Source organism: Artemia franciscana, chromosome 4, assembly GCF_032884065.1.
Source record: "Artemia franciscana chromosome 4, ASM3288406v1, whole genome shotgun sequence".
Lineage (NCBI taxonomy): Eukaryota > Metazoa > Arthropoda > Branchiopoda > Anostraca > Artemiidae > Artemia > Artemia franciscana.
The window spans coordinates 38,896,307-38,920,690 of NC_088866.1; the positions used below are offsets into that span (position 1 = coordinate 38,896,307).

Below are 24,384 nucleotides of genomic sequence, written 5' to 3' on the forward strand. Positions count from 1 at the left end.
GGAATATTTCAATATCAGTAAAACAGAAAGCCTAGAAACTTCAGTTCAAAAATGAACTTCATGAAAACCAAGGGAATATGAAAAATACATGGAAAACAACAAATAAATATTTTGGTAATTTTCATAGTAAGGAGGAGGGGAAAGCCATGGAGACGACAGAAGGTTGTCTTACTGATTATCAAGCGCGGGCTAACCTATGCACATATTCGTGGAAAAACAATTCAAATGCAATAGCTGAAAAATCAAGCAGAGCTCTTGAGGTGATACGAAGAATTAAAAATCAAGTCCCAAAAATGGTTCTAAAGATGATTTATTTTCTATATTTTGTCAATATATTAGCTACGGATGCTCTATATGGGCAACTAATTTTGTAACATGTTTCAAAAGACTACAAAAACTTCAGAATAGAGCTGCAAAATTATTATCTAAATTTTATGATTCTGATGAGGTTCCTGCTCTTGAGCATTTTAAAAAGAATAAGTTAAGGATGTCTCCAAAATTCGAGATTACCAAGTCACGATTTTTTCGTATAAATATTTGAATTGCCTGCTTACCCTTGCTTTTGAAAATCTTTTTACTTTTAATAGAGACCATAATGAATTATAATGCACGAAAAGCTAATTACTTAACTCTTGAGTTTAGGAGTATCACTCGAGCATCTTTTGATATTTTCCATTATGGTCCCCATGTTGGGAATATTTTGCCTGTGGGTTTGAAAAATGTCCTTAGTCTTCCGGATTTCAAGTCAAGGGTAAAGAAGTTTCTTTTATCTCGTGAGTGATTTCGATATGATGCCCGTTCCAAGTTGTCATTCTATTCAAAGCATTTCCCTGATTGATTTTGCTGTTAATTTTCTTTTGTTAATTTTTTTTTGTCTTCTTCTTGTCTTTTCCTCTTTTTCTTTTTTTCTTTTCTTTCTTCATCAGTTGCGTTTCTTTTGTAGCGTGATATGAGCGTGGTTTTAATTAGCTGAGGGTGATAAAGTCGCTTGCCCTTCCACGATTATTGCCTTTCTTGACAGGCGAATGGCGAATAGTGTTTGTTTTCTTTTTTTAATAAGTGTATATCTCATATCTCAGTAGTAGTAGTAATTGTAGTAGCAGTAGTAGTAGTAGTAGTACCAGTAGTAGTAGCAATAGCAGTATAAGTAGTATTAGTTGTAGTAGTAGTAGTAGCAGTTACGGTAGTAGTAGGAGTAGATACCGTGCATACACTGCCTATTGACCCATTGAGCGATTCCTTCATAGAACCCTGACAGTTCCAACTTAATACATTTAGCCATTTTGAGATATGCCCTTTTGACAACCTTGTTTTACATAGTGTGTTTTGATTTAGTTCAACACTTCCATTAACATTCCCCGAAGGCTTCAGATGGATGTCCTTAGCCTTTCAGGTAACGCTATTATGCTGCCTATTATAAAAGGCAAAATTTGCTGTTACACCAAACAGGTAATACATGAAGTCTGAAAAACAGCTCAATTCCGAAAGTAGCTATAGCTTATGAAGAAAAATAAACCTCAGAGTCAAACAAAACTTTTTGAACTAGGTAGAAACAAGTCTCCATATAAAGTGAACAAATATTTTAAAACACGACGACAGGTACTATCCTAATATACAACCTTATTTTGGAAGCAGTATGGGAAAAAAATCATACATTTATCGGAAAAATTTTGCGATTTTTCAATCGACCTACTCAACGCTCAACAATATGAGATTATATTAATCCAGGTAAATCTCACAGTAAAAGTTGGGTATCTTGTTGGACAGTGTTTCTTTGTCAATAGTAACTTACATAACGGTAATATTAAAACCTTACAATTTTAGAACTGCTATTTAAAAAGGCCTCTCAACGATAATACTCCCCATTGAAAAGGCTAAATCCTGCAGACATTTAAAATAGCCTATTTCATTGTACTATGCTTAATACTCTTCTGACTTTTGACAAATTAAACCGATTACTTTTGAAGAAAAAGTACTTACAAATAAAGACATATAAAGACAGTAGATTTTATGTATTTACTCAGCTTTTTTTATATATATTTTAAAGTGAGCCTTAAGTAAGGCTCAGTTAAAGTGTCTTTAAAAAAAAAAAAAAAAAAACGAAGAAAAGGTATTCAATTTTTTGTTGTTTCAATGAAGTGAAAATGACAATAAAGGTTTTTGGGAATGGAAGACACAGTCTTATTTGTGGTATTTTTGCTTTATTTTTACTTTAATTCAGATTTTCCTTATATTTCAGCTGCTCATCTTACAGCAAGCGTTTGTTTTAAGTCTAAGTTGATTAGCACTTGAATTCCTGTTCGTTTAAAGTTTGACTTGCAACATGATTTTATTTCTCCTAGTTTTGTATTTTAATATTGCTCTTTGCTATTCTTTTGTAAATTTATTTACTAAGCTTTCTTTCAAATTGGCGTTTCAAAAAAAAAAAAAAAATAACACAAATAGGACAAACCTCAAAGCTCTCTGTGTCAAGACAAGTAGTATAATTAGACCAAGTGAAGTTCGACTCTGGGTGCCGAAACCATGTTCCATCCGGTAAACATTCTCTTCTTGCTCGCTCTAAAATTAAGCATGGGTTTTTATTTGAGAAGTTTGATTGTCGACTCAATTATCATCAAAAAATATTTGAGGAACAGAGTAGGGAGATATAATAATAAAAATTTATTCTTTACCCACTTACAAAGGGCGAAAAACTGGAACACAAAAGAAAAAAAAAACTACAATGAACACAGAATGTAAGAAGAATAAACACAACACAAACAATTAAAAAATAAAACAATATAATGTCGATAATTTTGTAAAACAGGTAGATAATGCTTATTAGGACTAAGAGGGACGGGCACATCACCAGTTATATTTGAACATAATGTTCCACGGAGAGAATAATATTTCCAACTCAAACCAAAAAAATCCCCCTGATAACGTCGGTACACTTCCCAGTAACCATTACTGTATGTAAACATTGGTTAAAGTTTGTAACTTGCAGCCCCTCCACCAGGGACTGTGGGGGGTAAGTCATCCCCAAAGACATAGTTATTATGGTTTTCGACTATGCGGAACAAAATGGCTATCTCAAAATTTTGATCAGTTGACTTTGGGAAAAAAATGAGCGTGGGAGGGGGCCTAGGTGCCCTCCAATTTTTTTGGTCACTTAAAAAGGGCACTAGAACTTTTCATTTCCGTTAGAGTGAGCCCTCTTGCAACACTCTAGGACCACTTGGTCGATACGATGACCCCTGGGAAAAAAAAAAAAAAACAACAAAAAAACAAATAAACACGCACCCGTGATTTGTCTTCTGGCAAAAAATACGAAATTCCACATTTTTGTAGATTGGACCTTGAAATTTTTGCTATAGGGTTCTCTGATACGCTGAATGCGATGGTGTAATTTTCGTTAAGATCCCAAGACTTTTAGGGGGTGTTACCCCCTATTTTCCAAAACAAGGCAAATTTTCTCAGGCTCGTAACTTTTGATGAAAAAGACTAAATTTGATGAAACTTATATATTTGAAATCAGCATAAAAATCCGATTCTTTTGATATATCTTTTAGCATCGAAATTCCGTTTTTTAGAGTTTCGTTTACTATTGAGCCGGGTCGCTCCTTACTACAGTTCGTTACCACGAACTGTTTGATAGCTGTATCATCTACAAATAGAATTGGATGGCTAATATTCTCATGCAAGCCTCGTGGAAGATCATTAATATAAATCAAAATAAAAGTTGACCTAATACTGAGCCTTGGGGGACACCAATATCAATAGGACTTTTTAAATTAGTCATTTTTCCTCTGACATCTACTGTGATTTTACGTCCGAACAGGTATGATTTAATAATTTGTAATCCTTTCCCTCTTATGCCGGAATTTATCATTTTGTATCATCTTATATCATAGAAAACAGTAGCCACATGGAAATCCTCATCTAAACAATCATTTATTTCTAATAAAAAGAGCTGCAACTGCGTGTTCTGTCGAATGGTTCGCCCTAAATCCAAATTGATATTTGGTATATCTAATATGCTGCTATTATCTTCATTATCAATAGCTGCAATATTTTGGAAAACTGAATGAAACAAAAGAGAATCTCGCCCAAATTCTTTTAACCTTGATGATGGAATTCCGTCACTATCTCTATCCATTATCAAATATTACCACAATGTCAAGAATAACCACACCACGACCCATGCGCCCAACAAACAAAAATAAAAGGTAACTCACACAGAAACAACTAAGAAAAGAAAAGAGAAATATCATCACTCTAAGACAATTTCTTTCAATATTCTCACCGCTATTCATAAAGACCTCTGTGTGTTTCAGAACAAGCAGTAAAAAACATAAAAAAAATAAATAGAAAACTAAAGAAAAAGAATCGTATTAAATAATACGTATCAATACGAATCGTATTAATCTTATCGTATGTGCTTTTAAACAAACAGTAAAAAACATGGATAATTAAAGAGAAAGAATAGTAATAAATATATGGAGCAACAAAACTAGTGAGAAGATCAATAAAAAACAAATAAATACGAGACAAAACATGATTAAACGCTTCCTAATAGTATATTTAAAAACGTGGGGTTCAGGGGAGGGGGGTATATGGGAGGATCTTTCCTTGGAGGAATATTTCATGGGGGAAGAGAAATTCAATGAAAAGGGCGCAGGACTTTCTAGCATTACTATAAAAAAAAACAATGAAAATATAAACATGAAAAAGTTTTTTCAATTGAAAGTAAGGAGAAGCATTAAAACTTAAAAAGGAACAGAGATTATTACGCATATGAGGGGTTCTAAAATACTTTAGCATAAAGAGCGAGGTATTTAGGAGGAGATAAACACTTCACTCTTTATGCTAAATTTTTTTTTAATAATTTCAACTATTTATTCTACGGCCTTTCTGATTCAGGGGTCATTCTTAGAGAATTAGGATAAAATAAGATTTAGTGTGAAGAGCGAGGTATTAACGAGGGGACCAACCCCCTCATATATATAATCAAAAATATAAGAATATAAAAGTTTGTTACGTAAGTTAATTCTTAAGTTACGTATTTTTTTTTACTAATAAAAACGTTCGTTAAAAATAAAAGATCTAGTTGCCTTTTTAAGTAACCGAAAAATCGGAGGGCAACTAGACCTCCTTCCCCACCCCTTATTTCTCAAAATCGTCTGATCAAAACTAAGAGAAAGCCATTTAGCCAAAAAAATAATTATTATGCAAATTTCATTTTAATAATTTATGTACGGAGAGCCAAAATCAGACATGTATTAATTCAAAAACTTTCAGAAATTAAATAAAAAAAACTAGTTTTTTTAAATGAAAGTAAGGAGCGACATTAAAACTTAAAACGAACAGAAATTACTCCGTATATGAAAGGGGCTTTTCCTCCTCGACACCCCGCTCCTTGCGCTAAAGTTTGATTCTTTCTCGTAACTCTACTTTTTAAAACAATAAAAAACTTTAGCGTAAGGAGCGGGGTGTCGAGGAGGAAAAGCCCCTTTCATATACGGAGTAATTTCTGTTCGTTTTAAGTTTTAATGTCGCTCCTTACTTTCATTTAAAAAAACTTGTTTTTTTTATTTAATAACAGTTAAAGCTAGGGATTCATCGACATTGATCGAAAATCTGACTATAAGTGTTACCTCAGTAAATTGATGGCTTGTTTCCAATAATCTAGAACCAAATTTTACAAAAACCAATTTTATGGTTTTTGGTCGTTCAAAACATGCTACTCGAGAGATTTATTCTCAGGAGCTTCAGGCTGGTGATCAAAAAATTTGTAGGGTCCAATCATATCATTATTTAGGAGTTTTTCTTGATCCCCTTTTGTCATTTCATAATCATATTGAGTATTTAAGATTAAAACTTGCTCAAAATATTGGGTCGATGCACAGTGTGAAGAATATTTTTCCCTTTACCATTTTAAAATAATTTATCACTCTCTAATTACTTCTTATTTGAATTACTGCTCAGTTGTATATCTTAGTACATTTTGGAAGCATATAAAACCCTTACAGGTACTACACAATAGGGCAATAAGAATACTTGGAAATTTCTTACATCGACCTTCAAAACTTGAAAATGCTTTGGAAACAAAAACATTATTCCCATTCTTAAATTTGTTAGATTTAAATGATATACGAGTGTTAAATACTTCTATATGGCATTTTCAAATCCAAAATTCTTTAAATTATTTCTATGACAAATCTCTGTTAATTTTACTTCCTCGTTCGAATTTTCGGAGGTCTGGGATGTACCGAATTCCTTTTGTAAGTTCTGAAAGGTCAAGGTTTTTAACTAAGTACCAAATACCCTTTAGTGCTAACAATTATAAGCTGAATGATAAAATTCTGTTTGATCCATCCCAAAAATCTCACTTCAATTTTAAAAACAAATATTAAAGACTGTTTGCTAAAATTTTGATTATTCACCATTGATGATGGAAAATTAAATTATTTGATCTTCTTATTTGTGTGTTTTGTTTTTGTGTCCCTGTGTCTGGGATCGCCTCCCACGCTCCTCCTGTCCGATATTTATTTATTTACTTATCCTTGTTACTTCTCTTTTATGATTTTTTTTTCTATTTTGTTTGTCTTTTGCCGTATTAAATTTTGGAATCATTATTACGATGAGATGTTGATGTTTTTTCTATGTTTTTGCACTGTCCCAGCTTTACGAGCTCTGCTCTCTGTTGGGACATAATATTGTTTTTGTATTTTTTAAATTGAATAAAGACAAAGTTGAAAGTTGAGCATGGAAATACGATAGGAGGTCATGGACGGCACCAAAATAAGTATAAATCCTCAGTGGTGCATAGCAGTATACGGAATTTTATGAACAAATATATGCAGCCACTATAAATAAACATATCTCTATTTCGCAACTGATTGTTGTTGACAAGGTGAGAAATTCTGAAGCAATTATGTAACAATATTGTAGTTGCATTCCGTTTCTGTGATAAATTAAACACACAAAAAAACAAGTTTTTTTAAATGAAAGTAAGGAACGACATTAAAACTTAAAACGAACAGAAATTACTCCGTATTTGAAAGGGGCTTTTCCTCCTCAACCGTTCTTTACTCTAAAGTTTGACTCTTTTTCTTAATCCTACATTTTAAAACAGTAAAAATTTTAGCGTAAAAAGCGGGGCGTTGAGAAACAAAAGCCCCTTTCAAATACGGAGTAATTTCTGTTCGTTTTAAGTTTTAATGTCGCTCCTTACTTTTATTTAAAAAAACTTGTTTTTTTTACTTAATTGCTGGACGTTTTTGAATTAATGCATGGTTTGATCTTGGCTCTCCGCACATAAATTATTAAAACGAATTTACATATTAATTTTTTGGGGATAAATGGCTTTTTCATAGTTTTAATTGAAAAATTTTGAGAAAAAAGGAGCGAGGGCGGAGGCCTAGTTGCCCTCCAATTTTTTGATTACTTAAAAAGGCAACTATAACGAACGTGTTGATAAGTAAAAAATATACGTAACTTACGAAATATATTACGTAGCAAATTTCTATGTTCGTATGTTTTTATTGCGTATATGAGGAACTCACCCCTCGTCTATGCCTCGCTCTTTACATTAAAGCTTAAATTTTGTCCCAATTCCTTAAGAATGACCCCTGAATTACAAAAGCCGTAGAATAAATAGTTAAAATTACTAAAACTACTTTAGCGTAAAGAGCGAGGTATTACGAGGAGATAAATCCCTCATATGCGTTATAATTTCTGTTCGTTTTAAGTTTTAATGCTGCTTCTCACTTTCAGTAGAAAAAACTTTTCATATTTATTTTTTTATTGTTTTTTTAAATAATGCTAGAAAATCCTGCGCCCCCTCCCTTGAAAGTCTTTTCCCCCATGAGAAGTTCCTCCATGGAAAAATCCTCCTCGGTAACCCTCTCCCCTCAAATATCCCCCCAAGCCAAAAAAATCCCCCTGAAAACGTCTGTATACTTCCCAGTAACCAATAGGCTACTATATGTAAACATAGGTCAAAGTTTGTAACTTGCAGCCCCTCCCACAGGGACTGCGGGGGAGTAAGTCGTCCCCAAAGATAAAGTTATTGGTTTTTTCAACTATGGTGAATAAAATAGCTATCTCACAATTTTGATCTGGTGACTTTGGGGAAAAATGAGCGTGGGAGGGGGCCTATTAGCCCTCCAATTTTTTGGTCACTTAAATAGGGCACTAGAACTTTCAATTTACGTTAGAATGAGCCCTTCACAACATTCTAGGACCACTGAGTCGATACAATCACCCCTGGGAAAAAAAAACAACACAAAAAACACGCATCCATGATTTGTCTTGAATAAAAAAAATGCGAAATTCTACATTTTCCTAGATAGGGGCTTGAAACTTCTATAATGAGGTTCTCTAATACGCTGAATCTGATGGTTTGATTTTTATTAAGATTGTAAGACTTTTAGGGGGTGTTTCTCCATATTTTCTAAAATGAGGCAAATTTTCTCAGGCTCGTAACTTTTGATATGTAAGACTAATTTTGATGAAATTTATATATTTAAAATCGGCATTAAAATGCCATTCTTTTGATGTAACTTTTGGTATCAAAATTTTATTTTTTTGAGTTTCGGTTACTATTGAGCCTGGTCGCTCCTTGCTACAGTTCGTTACCACGAACTGTTTGATCAAACGTTGTCAGTTTCCACTTTTTTTCAACATTTCATTAGTAAATGTAAACTAAAAAATCGATGCTATTCCTCTTATTCAAACTGAAGAATCAGAGACACATCTATACCAGCTAGAGGAAAACACAAAATTATTTGCCTTCATTTATAAACAATTTTATGAACATCCATTTTTCTTAAATGATTACTCCGGCCTTTGAAGGACTACTTCGACTCATATATTTAGTTTTAAGTGTATACTTATGTAAACCTTGATTAATGTTCAGACATCTGTACAGAGTTTGGCCTTTATTTTAACGTTTTAGGATGAACACAGGGGGTCATATAACTACAGCTTTAATTAAATGAAAATAAGCAGTAAATTGGCCACCGTTTGCTAACCAAAATTCAGAACGTAAATAAAGAAAATCGTTGTACTCTCGTACATTTTCCTTCTATTATACAAATTCCCAAAAACAACAATGTTGCAAAAACTACCCCGCTTCACAAAAAAAAGCAACAGCCAAAAAGAGTAATGATATCAACTTCTCCACCTGTGTGCCATAGCGAAACTAAGAAATAACTTTTTTTTTGCAGTAACAAGAAGTTTTAATATTAAACTTTTCAGCTCCGTTGTGACAGCACAGTCGTGAAACATCATTTTGACCGTCTATAGAAGTTTTGATTTTAAGTTTCTTCTCCTTGTTCGTACGAAATGAAGATTTTTGTCTATCAAATGGCTTTTGTGGTAACGCGGACAGATTCCCTTGATGAATATAATTTCGTTGAATACTTATTCGCAGTATACATCGTCAGGAAAATCTAGCAGAGACCGCACACAGTAACTGAGACTTTGTTTCAAACTTGTTGGAAAAAAAAAGCAGTTTCAACAATTAATAACTTATTAACAACTCAACTATTAAAAACCAACTGAATCGTTACATCATCCCAACCCCAACTGGAACAAGCGGTCCAAACCCCGACCCCAAATCCGCCGCTACAGGTGGTGTACAGTGTGCAGAAGGTGTCCCTTGCACCCTCTACCTACATCCGCCACTCTACTAACATAGATAAATAAATGCATAAAAAAAGCAAAACTTAACTTAAGCGTTCAGATCAAGCTTAAAACAAACAAAAATTATTAGAAACAGGCGTTTGGCTACTGACCTTTTCCCCCTTCCCTAACCTTAAAAGTCTAAATCTTGTTATGTTATTTTTGTTTTATTGAAAACAATATGTATATTGAGCAATATACATTTGTTTTTCTATGAAACATCAACGAAAAATAAATATAAAACCATTATAATAATTAAGATGACTGGAAAGAACTAGTGAAAACAAAGTGAATATTTGATATATAATAATGTTTAGCTCTTGGAAACTCAGCAATTCAAATTTTATTTCAGTGCAATTTATATTTTTAGGGTTGTAATTATACAAGAAAAAAAATTGAAGCATTTTTCGTTTTCAGTAAACCGCAAATGATGCAACAAGCTTTAAAATTTTACGGTTTTGGAAGCGGAAAGAGGGCTGCAGTAAACTTCCTGTTTGTAGTAATTTCATTTGTTTGAAGTTTGACTTAAACATTCAAATTAATTTGTACTCGCTTTAAGATTTATTTATTCATCTATATTTTACATGCTATGTTTCTATGATCGTTTTTCTTAGTTTAGTTCACTTTGGGTTCAATTTACTTTTTAATAGTAATTTTTAGTCGTTATGATTTTGAATTATAATAGGAATTTATTTATACTAGTCTTGAGTTTAATATGGATTTTTACTTTCATTTGAAAGACTTCTTTTCTGGACAGTTTCGTTTTTAGCTAATTTATGGTCATTTCTTGTTACCAAAGCTTTGGTTTTGGCTGATGAATTGAATATTTCTTAAGTTTTCCATGTCTTTAGCATAAGAATTAAAATACATAATTATAATTTAACAGTTATATTTAATGACTTTTAATTTCTTTCAATTTCCCTGAAATTTTCAACTAAATCTCATTTGCCACTCCTCGGGCATTCTAGATACACTGTTCTGATATCCGAGATGCATATTCTACTTTTTATTGAATATTTTGACCCTTACCCGCTCCAAAGAAATTGCAGATAATCTATGTTGATAGCCTGGATAAACATAGTGTCTTTTGATTTATATTTAAAACTCCCCTAAGCATTTTCTGAAGGTTCAAGCACTGTTGAAATGCTCTGAAAGTTTAAAAATAATGCCATTATCTGTTCTTTAGATATTTCTGATTTGCCCCTTTGACAATCAGCATGCACTTAGCCTACTGTGTTTTGATTTTGTTCAACACCCCTAGCGTTCTCTAAAAGTAGTCACGGGTAAATGCAGTACCAGCTGCAAGCAGTCGTAGTCAGAGTCGCAAGTTGTCGCAGTCGATAGATATTGTTTCTTGGATATTGGTAATACGCCTTTTGATAACCAACATGCACATAATATGTTTTGATTGTGTTCAGCATTCCTCTCCCAGCCTGCGGAGGGTCAATTCATTCCCATAGGCATAATTATTTCACCTTTGGATCATTTTGAACAAGACTGTTATTTAAAAATTTTGATTGAATGTTTTCGAGAGAAAGCCACTAAAGGGGAAGTGGAAGGGGCAATGGCAGGCTGCCAACCACTTTAAAACATCCTCTCAATATGTTCAGGGTATGGCATCCTTGGTGGCATAGCTATTTCCCTTTTGACTAGTTTGAACAAAATGATATTTTCAAAATTTCGGCCACTTTTGAGAAGAGGGGATGCATGGAAAGGGCAAGGAGGGAGCTGGTCACCCTCAAATCTCTCTTCAAAATTCCTTCAACGTACCTTGGAAGGTCCAACATAATACCCTCATCAATTCCATATATATTGCAAAAGTTCCCTTTTCACCACCAGCAAGGGCAAAGCGTGATTTGAATATGTTTGGCATCCCTCCTAACATTTCTTTCAGGTTTTATCATTATACTCTAAGCTCTTTTGGAGATTCAGGATCAAAATTGCCCACTTTTCTTGCTAAAAGACCTTATACGTTAAGAACGGGCAAATTGTATAACTTTCAGCCCTTGCCCCAGGGGGTTTGATGGGTTTTGTTAACCTCAGAGGCAGAGTTTATTTGGCCTTTGGACAAGATTGAACAACATGGCCACCTCAAACTTTTGTTAAGATGCATTCGGGGAAAACGTGGTGTCGGAGGGGGGGATAGTTACCGACCGATCACTTTTGATTCTTAAAAGGACATTAGAACTTCTAATTTTCAATCGAATGAGCCCCTTTCGAAGTTTATTCGACCACCCTTCCACATGAAGCGTCTCTGAAAAAAAAAACCCGAATAAATAAACAATAAAACATTTAAGCCTTGTGGCTCTTCACTATATGTATATATGTATGCATGTATGTATATGTTTATTTACCATCATATTGCAAAAAAATACAAAACTGACGGAGTAATATTAGAATAAAAAAGAAGAAGAAGAGAACACACTTCTAAAAATGAAATAAAAACCCAGCATTTATAACATGAAAAAGCTATCGGAAACACTTAGAAAAGTGCTAATACTGCCCAGGCATGTTATATAACGCTCATTTCGCTTTTCTACTGTACGCACTGGATTAGCTACTCCGAAACGTGTTGACTCAGAGGCAATCTCAGCAGATATTTAACATATTTGTAAAAGCACTTCTTTATGTCACTGACATCTGTCTGCGAGAAAAGAGACCAAAATGGGGCAAGCGCAAGCAAATAGGGAACTACAAAAGCATTATATAAAATGGAAAGGATGTGACGGTTAAACTTGAACTTCAGTGCAACAAACAGGCCATATGCCTTCCTAGTTTTATTCGCAAAAAAAAATCTTTAAGCAAGACACGTGTCGATCGGAGATTTTTTCCAATTGGGACTCAGAGGCACGTAAGACGTTCTTGGTCTTGTGTGACGTGCACACCAAGAGATACAGCAACGGGATCTTGGTAACAGCGATTAAAAAGTAGAATCTCCCTCTTACTATGGTTAAAATTGAGACCAATACGATAATATTCATCTGACAATATACAAAATTTTCTTCAAACCCTGCTTGTGTTCTACTTACATTCAATACGTCATCTGCGTAATTTACTAATGAAACGTCTATTCCTTTAAAAATACATGTCGTGAGGGATTTTTGCTGAGGCTCGATTACACTGTTATTGAATAGGGGCGTGGAGGCCGGAGCTCTATGTCTAATACCTTTTTTAACGGGTATTGGCAGGGTAAGATCTACAGCACCAGGTAAAACAGGGATATTTACTCTAGCATTCAGCTTTCAATACATGTCGCGCATAGCCCTAACTACCGAAGGATCTGTACCGCGTTCATATTCTATCAGCAGTATCTGTGCATATATGCCGGAGTCAAACGCTCTAGAAACGTCCAGCTCAGCAAAAAACAGTACTTTATCATATTCAGCGGCATGAAGTAACAAATTTGCAGTGAGATGATGAGCATATACACGACCTACACCTTTCTTGAAACCAAGTGTGTTCTCTGGCGTGTAACATTTACTAGAAATTTCATCAACAACCAATAGCTCAAATAATTTGCATAAAACGAGAGAAACTGTAGTTGGCCTAAAGGAGGAACAACAGTCAGTTGACTTTCCTTTTTTCAAAATAGGACTAATCAAACCAGTAGAGAATAAACTGGGGACAATACCAGTTACAAAAATCATTTGGTAAAGCCATAATAAATATGCAACTAATAACACAAGAATCGAATGCCAAGTGCTTCGCACAAATCAAATCCGCACCACAGGAAGTATTTTTTACGTAGTTTCAGGATGCATTTCGTAACCATTGATGGAGTTACGACGAAACCGAGGTCATTGGCAGACTCGAGCAGGAGCCCGTCAAGTTCTTTCTCAAACTTACTCTCGAGATATGGATCGGGACTGGAGAAATCACCTTTAAAGCAGTTGCACCACTGTTCAGTACTGATTTGAACATCACTGTAAGATTTAGACTTATCTCAGAGTAAGACTAAGATTTAGACTAAGCCTCAGAACTTTCCAAACGAAATTGGGATCACTTCTTTGCCTTGCTAGACATTTTGGATATTGACTTTGCCTGGTGACGTTTTAACACTTTTGCAAAATAGCGCTTTTTGTAGAGACGGATTTCATTCACCACTCGACTACGCGGCCTGCCACACTCCCTCCAGATATGGAAGCAGAATTTTGACTTTACACAGGAATCGACGAGATCTGGATTACCCGACAAGCCAGGTTTTTCGGTTCTGACTCGAAACCTCTGGACTGGGACACTCGCATACTCAGCGACACTTAAGGCATGGAAAATTCCAGCATAATAAATATTTAGCAAAATCTGCTGCTCATGCACACTAATAGACGATTTCTAAGAGAAAAACTAAAAAGGCATTTTAATTTTAGTAAGGATCCCATCACTTATACACTGAAATGTGAGCAAATCGGTTGGTTTTCATGGGAGGTAATTGCTTTCCATAAATAGATTGCTATGACAAAAATAAAAATTTCCAAAACGATTTAAAAGGAACATTGCTTTTGAAAGGCTCAAATGTCCAAGAAGCAATAAAAAGTAAAAATTATATTGTAAAAAATTTTACCTTAAATAAAATTAAAAATTAGAATATATATATATATATCTATCTATATAAAAATAAGTTGTCTGTCTGTGGATGGATGGATGGATGGATCAGGTGACGTCACCTGAAAAAACTGGATCAGGTGACGTCAAAACTGAAAAAACTAAAAAAAGGCAAAAACTACAAAAAAAACTAAAAACTAATAAAAAAAATAAAAAAGCTAAAAAACTAAAAAAAACTATAAAGGTAAAAACCAATAAAAAACTAAAAAAAAACTGAAAAAACTAAAAAAAGGCAAAAACTACAAAAAAAAAACTAAAAACTAATAAAAAAAGTAAAAAAGCTAAAAAACTAAAAAAACTAAAAAAACTAAAAAAAGGTAAAAAACTAAAAAAAATAAAAAATAAAAAAAAACTAAAAAAAAGGAAAAAACTGAAAAATAAGCTAAAATAAAGGTAAAAACCAATAAAAAACTAAAAAAAAAAAGGAAAAAACTAATAAATGACGACACTCAAAGAGAAAGCGACCAGGACAAAAGGAATGTTCGATTAGCAATCAACAAAGCACCGGGACACAGGGAGTATAAATGACGACCAGGACATAAGTAAAAAAAAAAACTATCTATATATATAAAAATAAGTTGTCTGTGGATCTGTGGATCGTGGATCAGGTGACGTCACCTGAAAAAACTGGATCAGGTGACGTCAAAACTGAAAAAACTAAAAAAAGGCAAAAACTACAAAAAAAACTAAAAACTAATAAAAAAAATAAAAAAGCTAAAAAACTAAAAAAACTAAAAAAAGGCAAAAAAACTAAAAACTAATAAAAAAGCTAAAAAACTAAAAAAACTAAAAAAAAGGCAAAAACTACAAAAAAACTAAAAACTAATAAAAAAAATAAAAAAGCTAAAAAACTAAAAAAACTAAAAAAACTAAAAAAAGGTAAAAAACTAAAAAAACTAAAAACTAAAAAAAACTAAAAAAGGTAAAAACTAAAAGAACTAAAAAAGAAAAAAATAAATGACGACACTCAAAGAGAAAGCGACCAGGACAAAAGGAATGTTCGATTAAAATGACGACCGGGACACAGGGAATATAAATGACGACCGGGACACAGGGACACAACTACAACGGGGACACCGGGGGAAACAGGGGGATATAAATGACGACCGGGACAAAAAAACTAAAAAGAAAAAAAAACTAAAAACTAATAAAAAAACTAAAAAATCTAAAAATCTAAATAAGCTAAAAAAGAAAAAAAAAGGAAAAAAATAAAGGAGAAAAACAAAACTAAAAAACGAATGTATATACAGACCGGGACACCGGGATACAAATGACGACCGGGACCCGGGACACAGGGAATATAAATGACGACCGGGACACAGGGACACAACTACAACGGGGACACCGGGGGAAACAGGGGGATGTAAATGACGACCGGGACACCGGGACAGGGAATGGTCGATTAGCAATCACCATCAACAAAGCTCAAGGGCAATCATTAGAATCATGAGGTATAGATCTGAATACAGATTGTTTTCCCATGGACCATTATATGTTGCATGTTCAAGAGTCGGTAAACCTGACAATCTATTTATATGCAAAGACAATGGGACAGCAAAGAATGTTGTATATTCGCAAGTTTTACGTAGTTAAAACCATATATATATATCTATCTATATTCACAGGTGGGACATAGGGACACAACTACAATGGCGCGTAACTATTATGGCGCGTAACGACTTACGCGCGCGGGGGGGCTTGGGGGGGGCGCGAAGCGCCCCCACCAACTAGGTGTTGGGGTGGCGCGAAGCGCCACCCCAACAGCTAGTATATATATATATATATATATATATATATATATATATATATATATATATATATATATATATATATATATATATATATATATATATATATATATATATATCTATATATATAAAAATAAGTTGTCTGTCTGTGGATCTGTGGATCAGGTGACGTCATGTTTAAGTGTCGGCTGACGTCATGAAATTAGTTGTCGTCATTTTTGTTATGACGATGCTTAGTATATTGTAAAACACATTAATTTGGTTAATAATATACCATAAAACACCAAAATGAACATGCTGGAGTAGTCACTCGGTGAGAGAGGGTGTCAGAACGGAGAATGAAGGTCCCAGGTTCAAATCCTGGTTAGGCTAAAAAAGGTAAAAAACTAAAAACTAAAAAAAAAACTGAAAAAACTAAAAAAAGGCAAAAACTACAAAAAAAACTAAAAACTAATAAAAAAATAAAAAAGCCGAAAAACTAAAAAAACTAAAGAAACTAAAAAAAGGAAAAAAACTTAAAAAACTAAAAACTAAAAAAAAACTAAAAAAAAGGAAAAAACTGAAAAATAGAAGAGAAAAAGAAAACTAATAAAATTAAGAATAAAAATAAAAAAAAATAAAAAAGATAAAAACTAAAAAAAAAGTAAAAAGAAAAACGAAAAAAAACTAAAAAAGCTAAAAAAAAGGTAAAAACCAATAAAAAACTAAAAAGAAAAAAAGGTAAAAAACTAAAAAAAATTTTCATCTAAAAAACTAAAAAAAACTAAAAAAGGTAAAAACTAAAAGAACTAAAAAAGAAAAAAAAACTAAAAAAAGGAAAAGGCGCGAAGCGCCCCCACCAACTAGGTGTTGGGGTGGCGCGAAGCGCCACCCCAACAGCTAGTATATATATATATATATATATATATATATATATATATATATATATATATATATATATATATATATATATATATATATATATATATATATATATATATATTTGTAAATCCCACTTACAAACATGTTATAACAGGGGACTTGTCAATAATAAAACAAGATGATTTTCAAATTATAATGAATAAAGGGGCTAATTTCCGTCTTTCTCATCATCTGAAACCATCGAGTGTTCTTGATAGCTTGGAAAATGATTTTGATTTATTCATTGATAAGTGGTGTAAGAAAGAGAATAAAAATAAAGAGAGTTTTCAAAGTTGGAAGAATTTAATTATTAGTAGAATACGCAATAAAATATATTCTAACTTAAAAAATAGTAACACTAAATCATTATTTTATAATGCTAAGATAAAACAAGCAATTGCTAATCTACAGAATGAATTTGTAATTGTGCCCTTGGATAAAGCTAATAATAATTTTGCTATAATTTGTCAGAAGCTGTATTGTGATATCTTAAAAAGGGAGTTATGCACAACTAATGTTTACGAAAGAGTAAATTTAGAGGATGAGAATTTAAATGAAAAGACTGAAGAAATACTTTTTAAAAATTTTAATATTAAAATAAATGACAATGATGAAAAGTTCCCTTTCCTATATTGGACTCTAAAATTTCATAAGAATCCCCCAAAACCACGGTTTATTGCTGGAGCAGCTAAATGTCCAACCCGCATTGCTGCTACTGACCTCTCTTTAATTTGAAAGGAAATTATAAATAAACTTAAAATCTATTGTTCTGGTATTAAAAAATTTTCGAATTTTAATCCATATTGGAGTGTTAATAATTCACTGCAGGTAATAGATTCTTTAACAATGGCTTCAGCTAAAAGAATTGAGTCTTTCGATTTTGCGACAATGCATACTAATTTATCACTTAATGTAGTGTTAGATAATTGAAAAACAGTTATCAAGAAATCTTTCCTCTTATCTAGTAAAAGGTTTTTAAAAATAGACACTTATAATAAAAAAGCTATATGGACAAATTGCTTTAAGACTACATTTAACTTGAGATGTTACAGCTTGGATATGATTTTTGAATTATTAGAATTTGTTTTATACAATACTTATATAAGATTTGGTGGTGATTTGTACAAGCGAATCGTGGGAATTCCCATGGGGGGGGGGGGTGCCAGCCCACTTATAGCTGACTTGTTTTTAAGTCAACTAGAATATAATTATATGATGGATAAGAATAATCCAAATAATTTAAAACATGTTTTGTCAAATAATAAAAGATATTTAGATGATCTTCTGGTCTTAAATTGTAATGATTTTATTGATATTTCTAAAAATATATATCCATCAGACCTTACTCTTGAATCTAGTCATGGCGCTGGTCTTGAAGATCATTTCTTAGATTTAAATATTAATATTTCTGATAATAATAAATTAAGTTTTAAAATATATAATAAAACGGATGATTTCGATTTTGAAGTGATTAGTTTCCCATTCCCTGAAAGTAATATACAATCAAATATCAAATATTCGGCCTTTTTGTCACAGTTACTTCGATATGCAAGGATTTGTAGTAACTATATTGATTTTAAAAATATATGTAAAATCTTAAGCCAAAAATTGACATTAAGAGGTTTTTCTGCAAGTAAATTAACTTGGCCATTTAAAAAATTTAGTTTTCATTATAATGAAATTTTCAATAATTACCAAAAGAATTATCTGGAAATACTTGGGGAAGTTTTCGGTTAATTTTGGAGTTTCGCGAAAAGTTGATGCAGCGCCATCTATTTTGTGAATTGTGTATATAATAGAGCGGATTTTTCAAAAATAGCCACTTGGTAATGATGAATTCTATAATTGATTTGGTTCATTCGGGTTTTTCGTAGTGTGTTAATATTTGTGATTTGGTAAAATTTATCACATTTAGTTTACCTATTGTTGCTAAACAGAAGAATTTATTAACAGGATAAGCTTGTTTTGGTGCTACTTGGTTGTTCTACATTTGCTGGTTGTTTTTTTTTCATAGGCATGTATTTTGGGGATGATACCTGACACGGGGATACCATTGGTATTCTGTGGTAGGCACAACACTTGACTGGGTAGAGAATTTAAAGTGCAGAAACCCTATTGGCAAGTGTATTCTCCTGATGAGCCCTTGTGTTGGGTTGTTGCCTCTAAATTATTTGTCTTTACTGTTTATATTGTTTGGTAAACGACGACTTATAGTTATTGACGATTTTTTTTTAATGTGTGTGTTGTTGCATTGGTGATTTCTCTTTTCGTTATATATATATATAAAAGCACCCCCCCCCCAAGCCCTCCCCGCGCGCGTAAGTCGTTACGCGCCATATTAGTTACGCGCCATTGTAATTGTGTCCCTTTGTACCACCTATAAATATAGAAAGATTTATATATGTGTTTTGAACTACGTAAAATTTGCGAATGCACAACATGCTTGGCTTTCCCATTGTCAGTGCATATACATAGCCTTATGTACTTATAATGAAGTCATATGCAAATGCTCTTTTTACAAACAAACAAACATGCATACGCTCAACTCGTTTTTATATAGTTTGATAGATAGATAGATACAATACAAATTAACTGCGTTACGTAACAATATTATTGGCACGCCTATTTTTAGTTGTAGCACGTGTGGTGGAAACCCTGAAAGATCCAAGGAATTTAAAAATTCAGATGGATAATTAACCGCTTCATTTGGTTCCAAAACTGTGGCGACTGACTTGTAAAGGACTGCCTGGTCTCGAATCTTGGTCAAAACAATATTGTTGATTTCGTGGACGTCTTTATTTTTGGGTGCAAGAATCGCTCTTTCACTTAGCCATTTATTATTTTTATAATTGTTTAGAATATACGGAAATACTTTATCAATCAATTCATTTGTGGACGTCAATAAATTACAGAATTCAGCAGGTAGTTGTATACGTCCTGAAATTGAGTCTACGGGGAGCTTTCCGTTTCCAATTGCCAGCAATTGATCTGAAAATGTTTGACCAGAGTCATCGGTTTGCAATCGGACACGCATATTTGTAGTTAATTTTAATTGCTTTACGTGTGCCCATAAATTAGAACTTTTCAGGCAAGCATTCATTTCGTCTGCAGGGGTTGATCTAGGTATTATAGGTAATGTTTGCCTGAAATATCCCGCAAGCAATATTAATGTGCTGCCAAAGGATTTCGAATTCCCTCGCAAATCTTTCAAACATTGATCCAGAGCCTCGAGCGACTTTTTGTGTGCCATTGTGCACTCGTCCCAAATAATAAGTTTGCATTGCTCAATACTTTACCCATCCCAGATGATTTGGAAATATTGCACGTGGGAGTTTCTGTAGAATGCAAATTCAGAGGCAATTTCAAAGCGGAATGAGCAGTTCTTCCACCAGGCAGCAACGTTGCGGCTATTCAGGACGACGCAATTGCCAACGCTATATCATTTTTTGATCGAACTGATGCCAGAATCAGTTTTATACCAAACGTTTTACCAGTACCTCCTGGCGCATCCAAAAAGAAAATTTCTCCAACGTTGTTATCGACACAATACATTATCGTATCATAAATGTCTTTTTGTTCCGACGTTAACTTGGAAATGTTATTTTGTACATATGACAATAGATCACTCGTACTATAACTTTGTTCACGATCCAATTCTACACATGCCAAAACAGCAGCGGTACGATTAGGTGAAGGCGTTCCCAAATCCTGAAGAGGTTTGTTTCTGATGTAAAATCAAAAGTCATGTCTGACGTCTCTAACCGTTTTCGATGGAGTATATCTTCGGACATTTTCGATTTATATTTTTCCCATAACTCTGTAGGAGCTGAAGGAGATTAAGTTGTTAGTATGATTTCAAACAATGCACGAATTTGACTTGGAGTTGACGATTATGGAGTTACAGTATTCAACGTTTATGTGTGCATTAGATGTTTTTGATAATAATGGGGAATATGGAACAACCCACTGGTTATCTACTTCGATGGTGGTACCGTTACGCTTCTTTATTATTGCTGTTTTACCACCATCTTCAGTAGATCTTCTTCTATATTGTGGGTAACCATCATTGCCAGTAATTTTGTTGGGTACTAAAAGTCGAGGATATTGATTTGTGCACCTTCCTTTGGCCATGCATGGTGAATTTTCGTTCAGTGCACCGCAAGGTCCATGTATCATATTTTTTACAACAATATCATATAACCCCTTATCGACATTTTCATCAGGTATTTCAGCGGAAATCACATCATCAATTCATTAGAAGTAATTTTATAATGTAGCCAGATTAGTATATGTGCGTGTGGCAATCCCCGTTTTTGCCATTCCACTGAGTACATCCAGCATCGCACTGACCCAAACACTTCAAGTTTTACTATGTAGTTTATCAGTGATTTCAACTTTTGCCGGAAGACACGGGCCGTAATGTCATGTCTATGAACCACCGAGTGTCCTTGAAGTAAAAGCTGCTGTATCTCGTCCCAAGATTGATTACATGTAAATGTAATAAATAAATCTGGACGACCATTGAGACGAACATACGCAATAGCATCTTGAGCATATTCATGCATATGACGGGGACTGCCAGCATATGACGATGGTAAAATCGTTCATCTTCCAACGTTTGTGGTATTACCGTCATTTACAACTGCATCTCGCAAATGAATGTATTGTTCAGAGCGGAGCTTGGTCTGATTCAGACGGATAAATAGCAAACGTTCTGATTCAATTTTTGCAAACATATCAACGATGTATTGGTGAAACAATTGACGGCATTTTAAAATATAATTGTCTTCATCCTGCCGAATCATTAGTCTATAGGAATAATAATGCATTGCACTGCATTTCTTATTCATTTCTTTGTTAGTGGCTGGATTTATCAATTTAATATTAAAGTGATAGCCGTCGGCTCCATTCCAAAAAATGATAGGATATTGTAGGGCATCTTAGCATCGATGAGTTTCAGCAATTCTTACCAACTGAGCGTTTCGCTTATGAAGAATAATATATCTAGGTAAAAACTGATCACCGACCATAACGATTGCCACTTCGTCGATAGTTGGAGCATTGTATCTGCGCACATGTTGGCCAGGAGGCGTTTTGTCAGCGGAAATAAAAATTTTATGCGTATCAGTAGGCATCAAATCGATGGCTGTTTTGAACAGACACACAAAATTATTATTTTCGTGGAAAAGATGTTGCAATTTGGAAACGACTGTCCTTTCAACGTCGGGAGAAATTTCGCAACGTGCATTCAATTCAGAATTTCTATCACTGATGAAGTACAATTATAAACATTTATGATTCTCGCCTGAGAATGGTAGAAGGGACCCTGCTCTATGATAAATTTGCCCTTTTACTTTGAAAGTAGGCATAAATTGATCTGGATTTTCGATTTGGGCACCAAACGACGTCATTTGGAAACATGAGCTACATTTTCTGATTTTTGATAAAAAAAAACGCTTAGATTCTGACGTAGTTCCAGTAAGCAAAGTCTTCAATGGCTCTGGGGTTGCAACCAGTTGAGGAAGTTTAACTTTTCCTGAGGCGCAACACATTCCCATCGTTTCACCATTAAATTTGAAGGCCTTGCAGTAGGGACAAATTTTAGACATTGTCCCGATTTGAACACATCTACTATAATCATCGACTGGGCTGTACCTGAATGCCCTGCGATAATTTTCACGTTGCTCTTGTGATTCCTCGGCACGCTTTCTTTCGGCATTATCTCTTGAAGCCGCAAGCCTGTTTTCACGTTGCTCTTGTGATTCCTCGGCACGCTTTCTGTTCTTACTTTCTCTATCGGCCGCAAGCCTGTTTTCTTGCTGTTCTTGTGATTCATCGGCATGCTTTCTTTTCTGACTTTCTCTATCAGCAGCAAGTTTTTTGGCGTAGACTCTTTGAGCAGCTTCCTCGGCTGTTGCTATTGTAGGTTCTTCAGTCATTTTACAATTAAACATTTTTCCGTCCACGATCTTCTTACAATTAAAAATTTGTCTTTGAACGAATTTCTTAAATACCTTTAATGACGTCATCGTCATAACAAACATGAAGACAACTAACTTCATAACGAAATGACGACATGATGACATGACGTCACTTGACAGACATAACACACATACAACTTATTTATATATATATAGATAGATAGATATTAAAAATTTCTCTTTCAAGATCTTCTTACAATTAAAAATTTGTCTTTGAACGATTTTCTTAAATACTTATAATGACGTCATATACTAAGCATCGTCATAACAAACATGACGGCAACTAACTTCATGACGACATACAGCTCAATCCTTATAATGACGTCATTCGACAGACAGACAAACAACTTATTTTTATATATATATATACTAGCTGTTGGGGTGGCGCTTCGCGCCACCCCAACACCTAGTTGGTGGGGCGCTTCGCACCCCCCTAAGCCCCCCCGCGCGCGTAAGTCGTTACGCGCCATATTAGTTACGCACCATTGTAGTTGTGTCCCTGTGTCCCACCTGTGAATAGAGATAGATATAAATATATGTTTTTAACTACATAAAACATGCGAATATACAACATTCTTCGCTGTCCCATTGTCTCTGCATATAAATAGATTGTCAGGTTTACTGACTCTTGAACATGCAACATATAATTGTCCATGGGAAAAACAATCCGTATTCAGATCTATACCTCATTATTCTAATGATGTGTCATTTATCCCCCTGTGCCCCCCGGCGTCCCCGTTGTAGTTGTGTCATTTATATTCCCTGTGTCCCGATCGTCATTTTTAGTTTTTATCTTTTTTATTTTTTTTTTATTTTTATTCTTAATTTTTTTTATTAGTTTTTAGTTTTTTTTTGTAGTTTTTGCCTTTTTTAGTTTTTAGATTTTTACCTTTTTTAGCCTAACCAGGATTTGAACCTGGGACCTTCATTCTCCGTTCTGACACCCGTTCTGACACGTTGTAGTTGTGTCATTTATATTCCCTGTGTCCCGATCGTCATTTTTAGTTTCTATCTTTTTTGTTTTTTTTTATTTTTATTCTTAATTTTTTTTTTATTAGTTTTTAGTTTTTTTTGTAGTTTTTGCCTTTTTTAGTTTTTAGATTTTTACCTTTTTTAGCCTAACCAGGATTTGAACCTGGGACCTTCATTCTCCGTTCTGACACCCTCTCTCACCGAGTGACTACTCCAGCATGTTCATTTTGGTGTTTTAAATGGTATATTATTAACCAAATTAATGTGTTTTACAATATACTAAGCATCGTCATAACAAAAATGACGACAACTAATTTCATGACGTCAGTCAACACAGAAATTAAGTTCTGAAATTAAGTCATGAAATTAGTTGCCGTCATTTTTGCTTTGACGGTGACGTCATTCAAGTTATATAAGACATATGTTCACGTAGAAATCTATTAATGTTTAAGTTTATAATGACTAATGAAGATGCTCAAAGAGTCTATGCCAAAAAACTTGCTGCTGATAGAGAA

The 24,384-nt window shown here is 33.8% G+C and overlaps 1 protein-coding gene and 1 long non-coding RNA gene across 3 annotated transcripts in view; one reads left to right on the plus strand and one right to left on the minus strand.

Annotated features, from left to right (window-relative positions):
* LOC136026411 (calcitonin gene-related peptide type 1 receptor-like) overlaps positions 1-24,384 on the minus strand; it is a 213,497-nt gene that overhangs the window by 103,893 nt on the left and 85,220 nt on the right. For both annotated transcript variants that reach the window (XM_065702979.1, XM_065702978.1), the window contains exon 4: positions 2,453-2,559. In XM_065702979.1, the coding sequence (XP_065559051.1) occupies positions 2,453-2,559 (107 nt within the window). The remainder of the gene's footprint in view (positions 1-2,452; positions 2,560-24,384) is intronic.
* Positions 1-24,384, plus strand: part of LOC136026412 (uncharacterized) — a 411,673-nt gene that overhangs the window by 49,705 nt on the left and 337,584 nt on the right. The window lies entirely within an intron of this gene.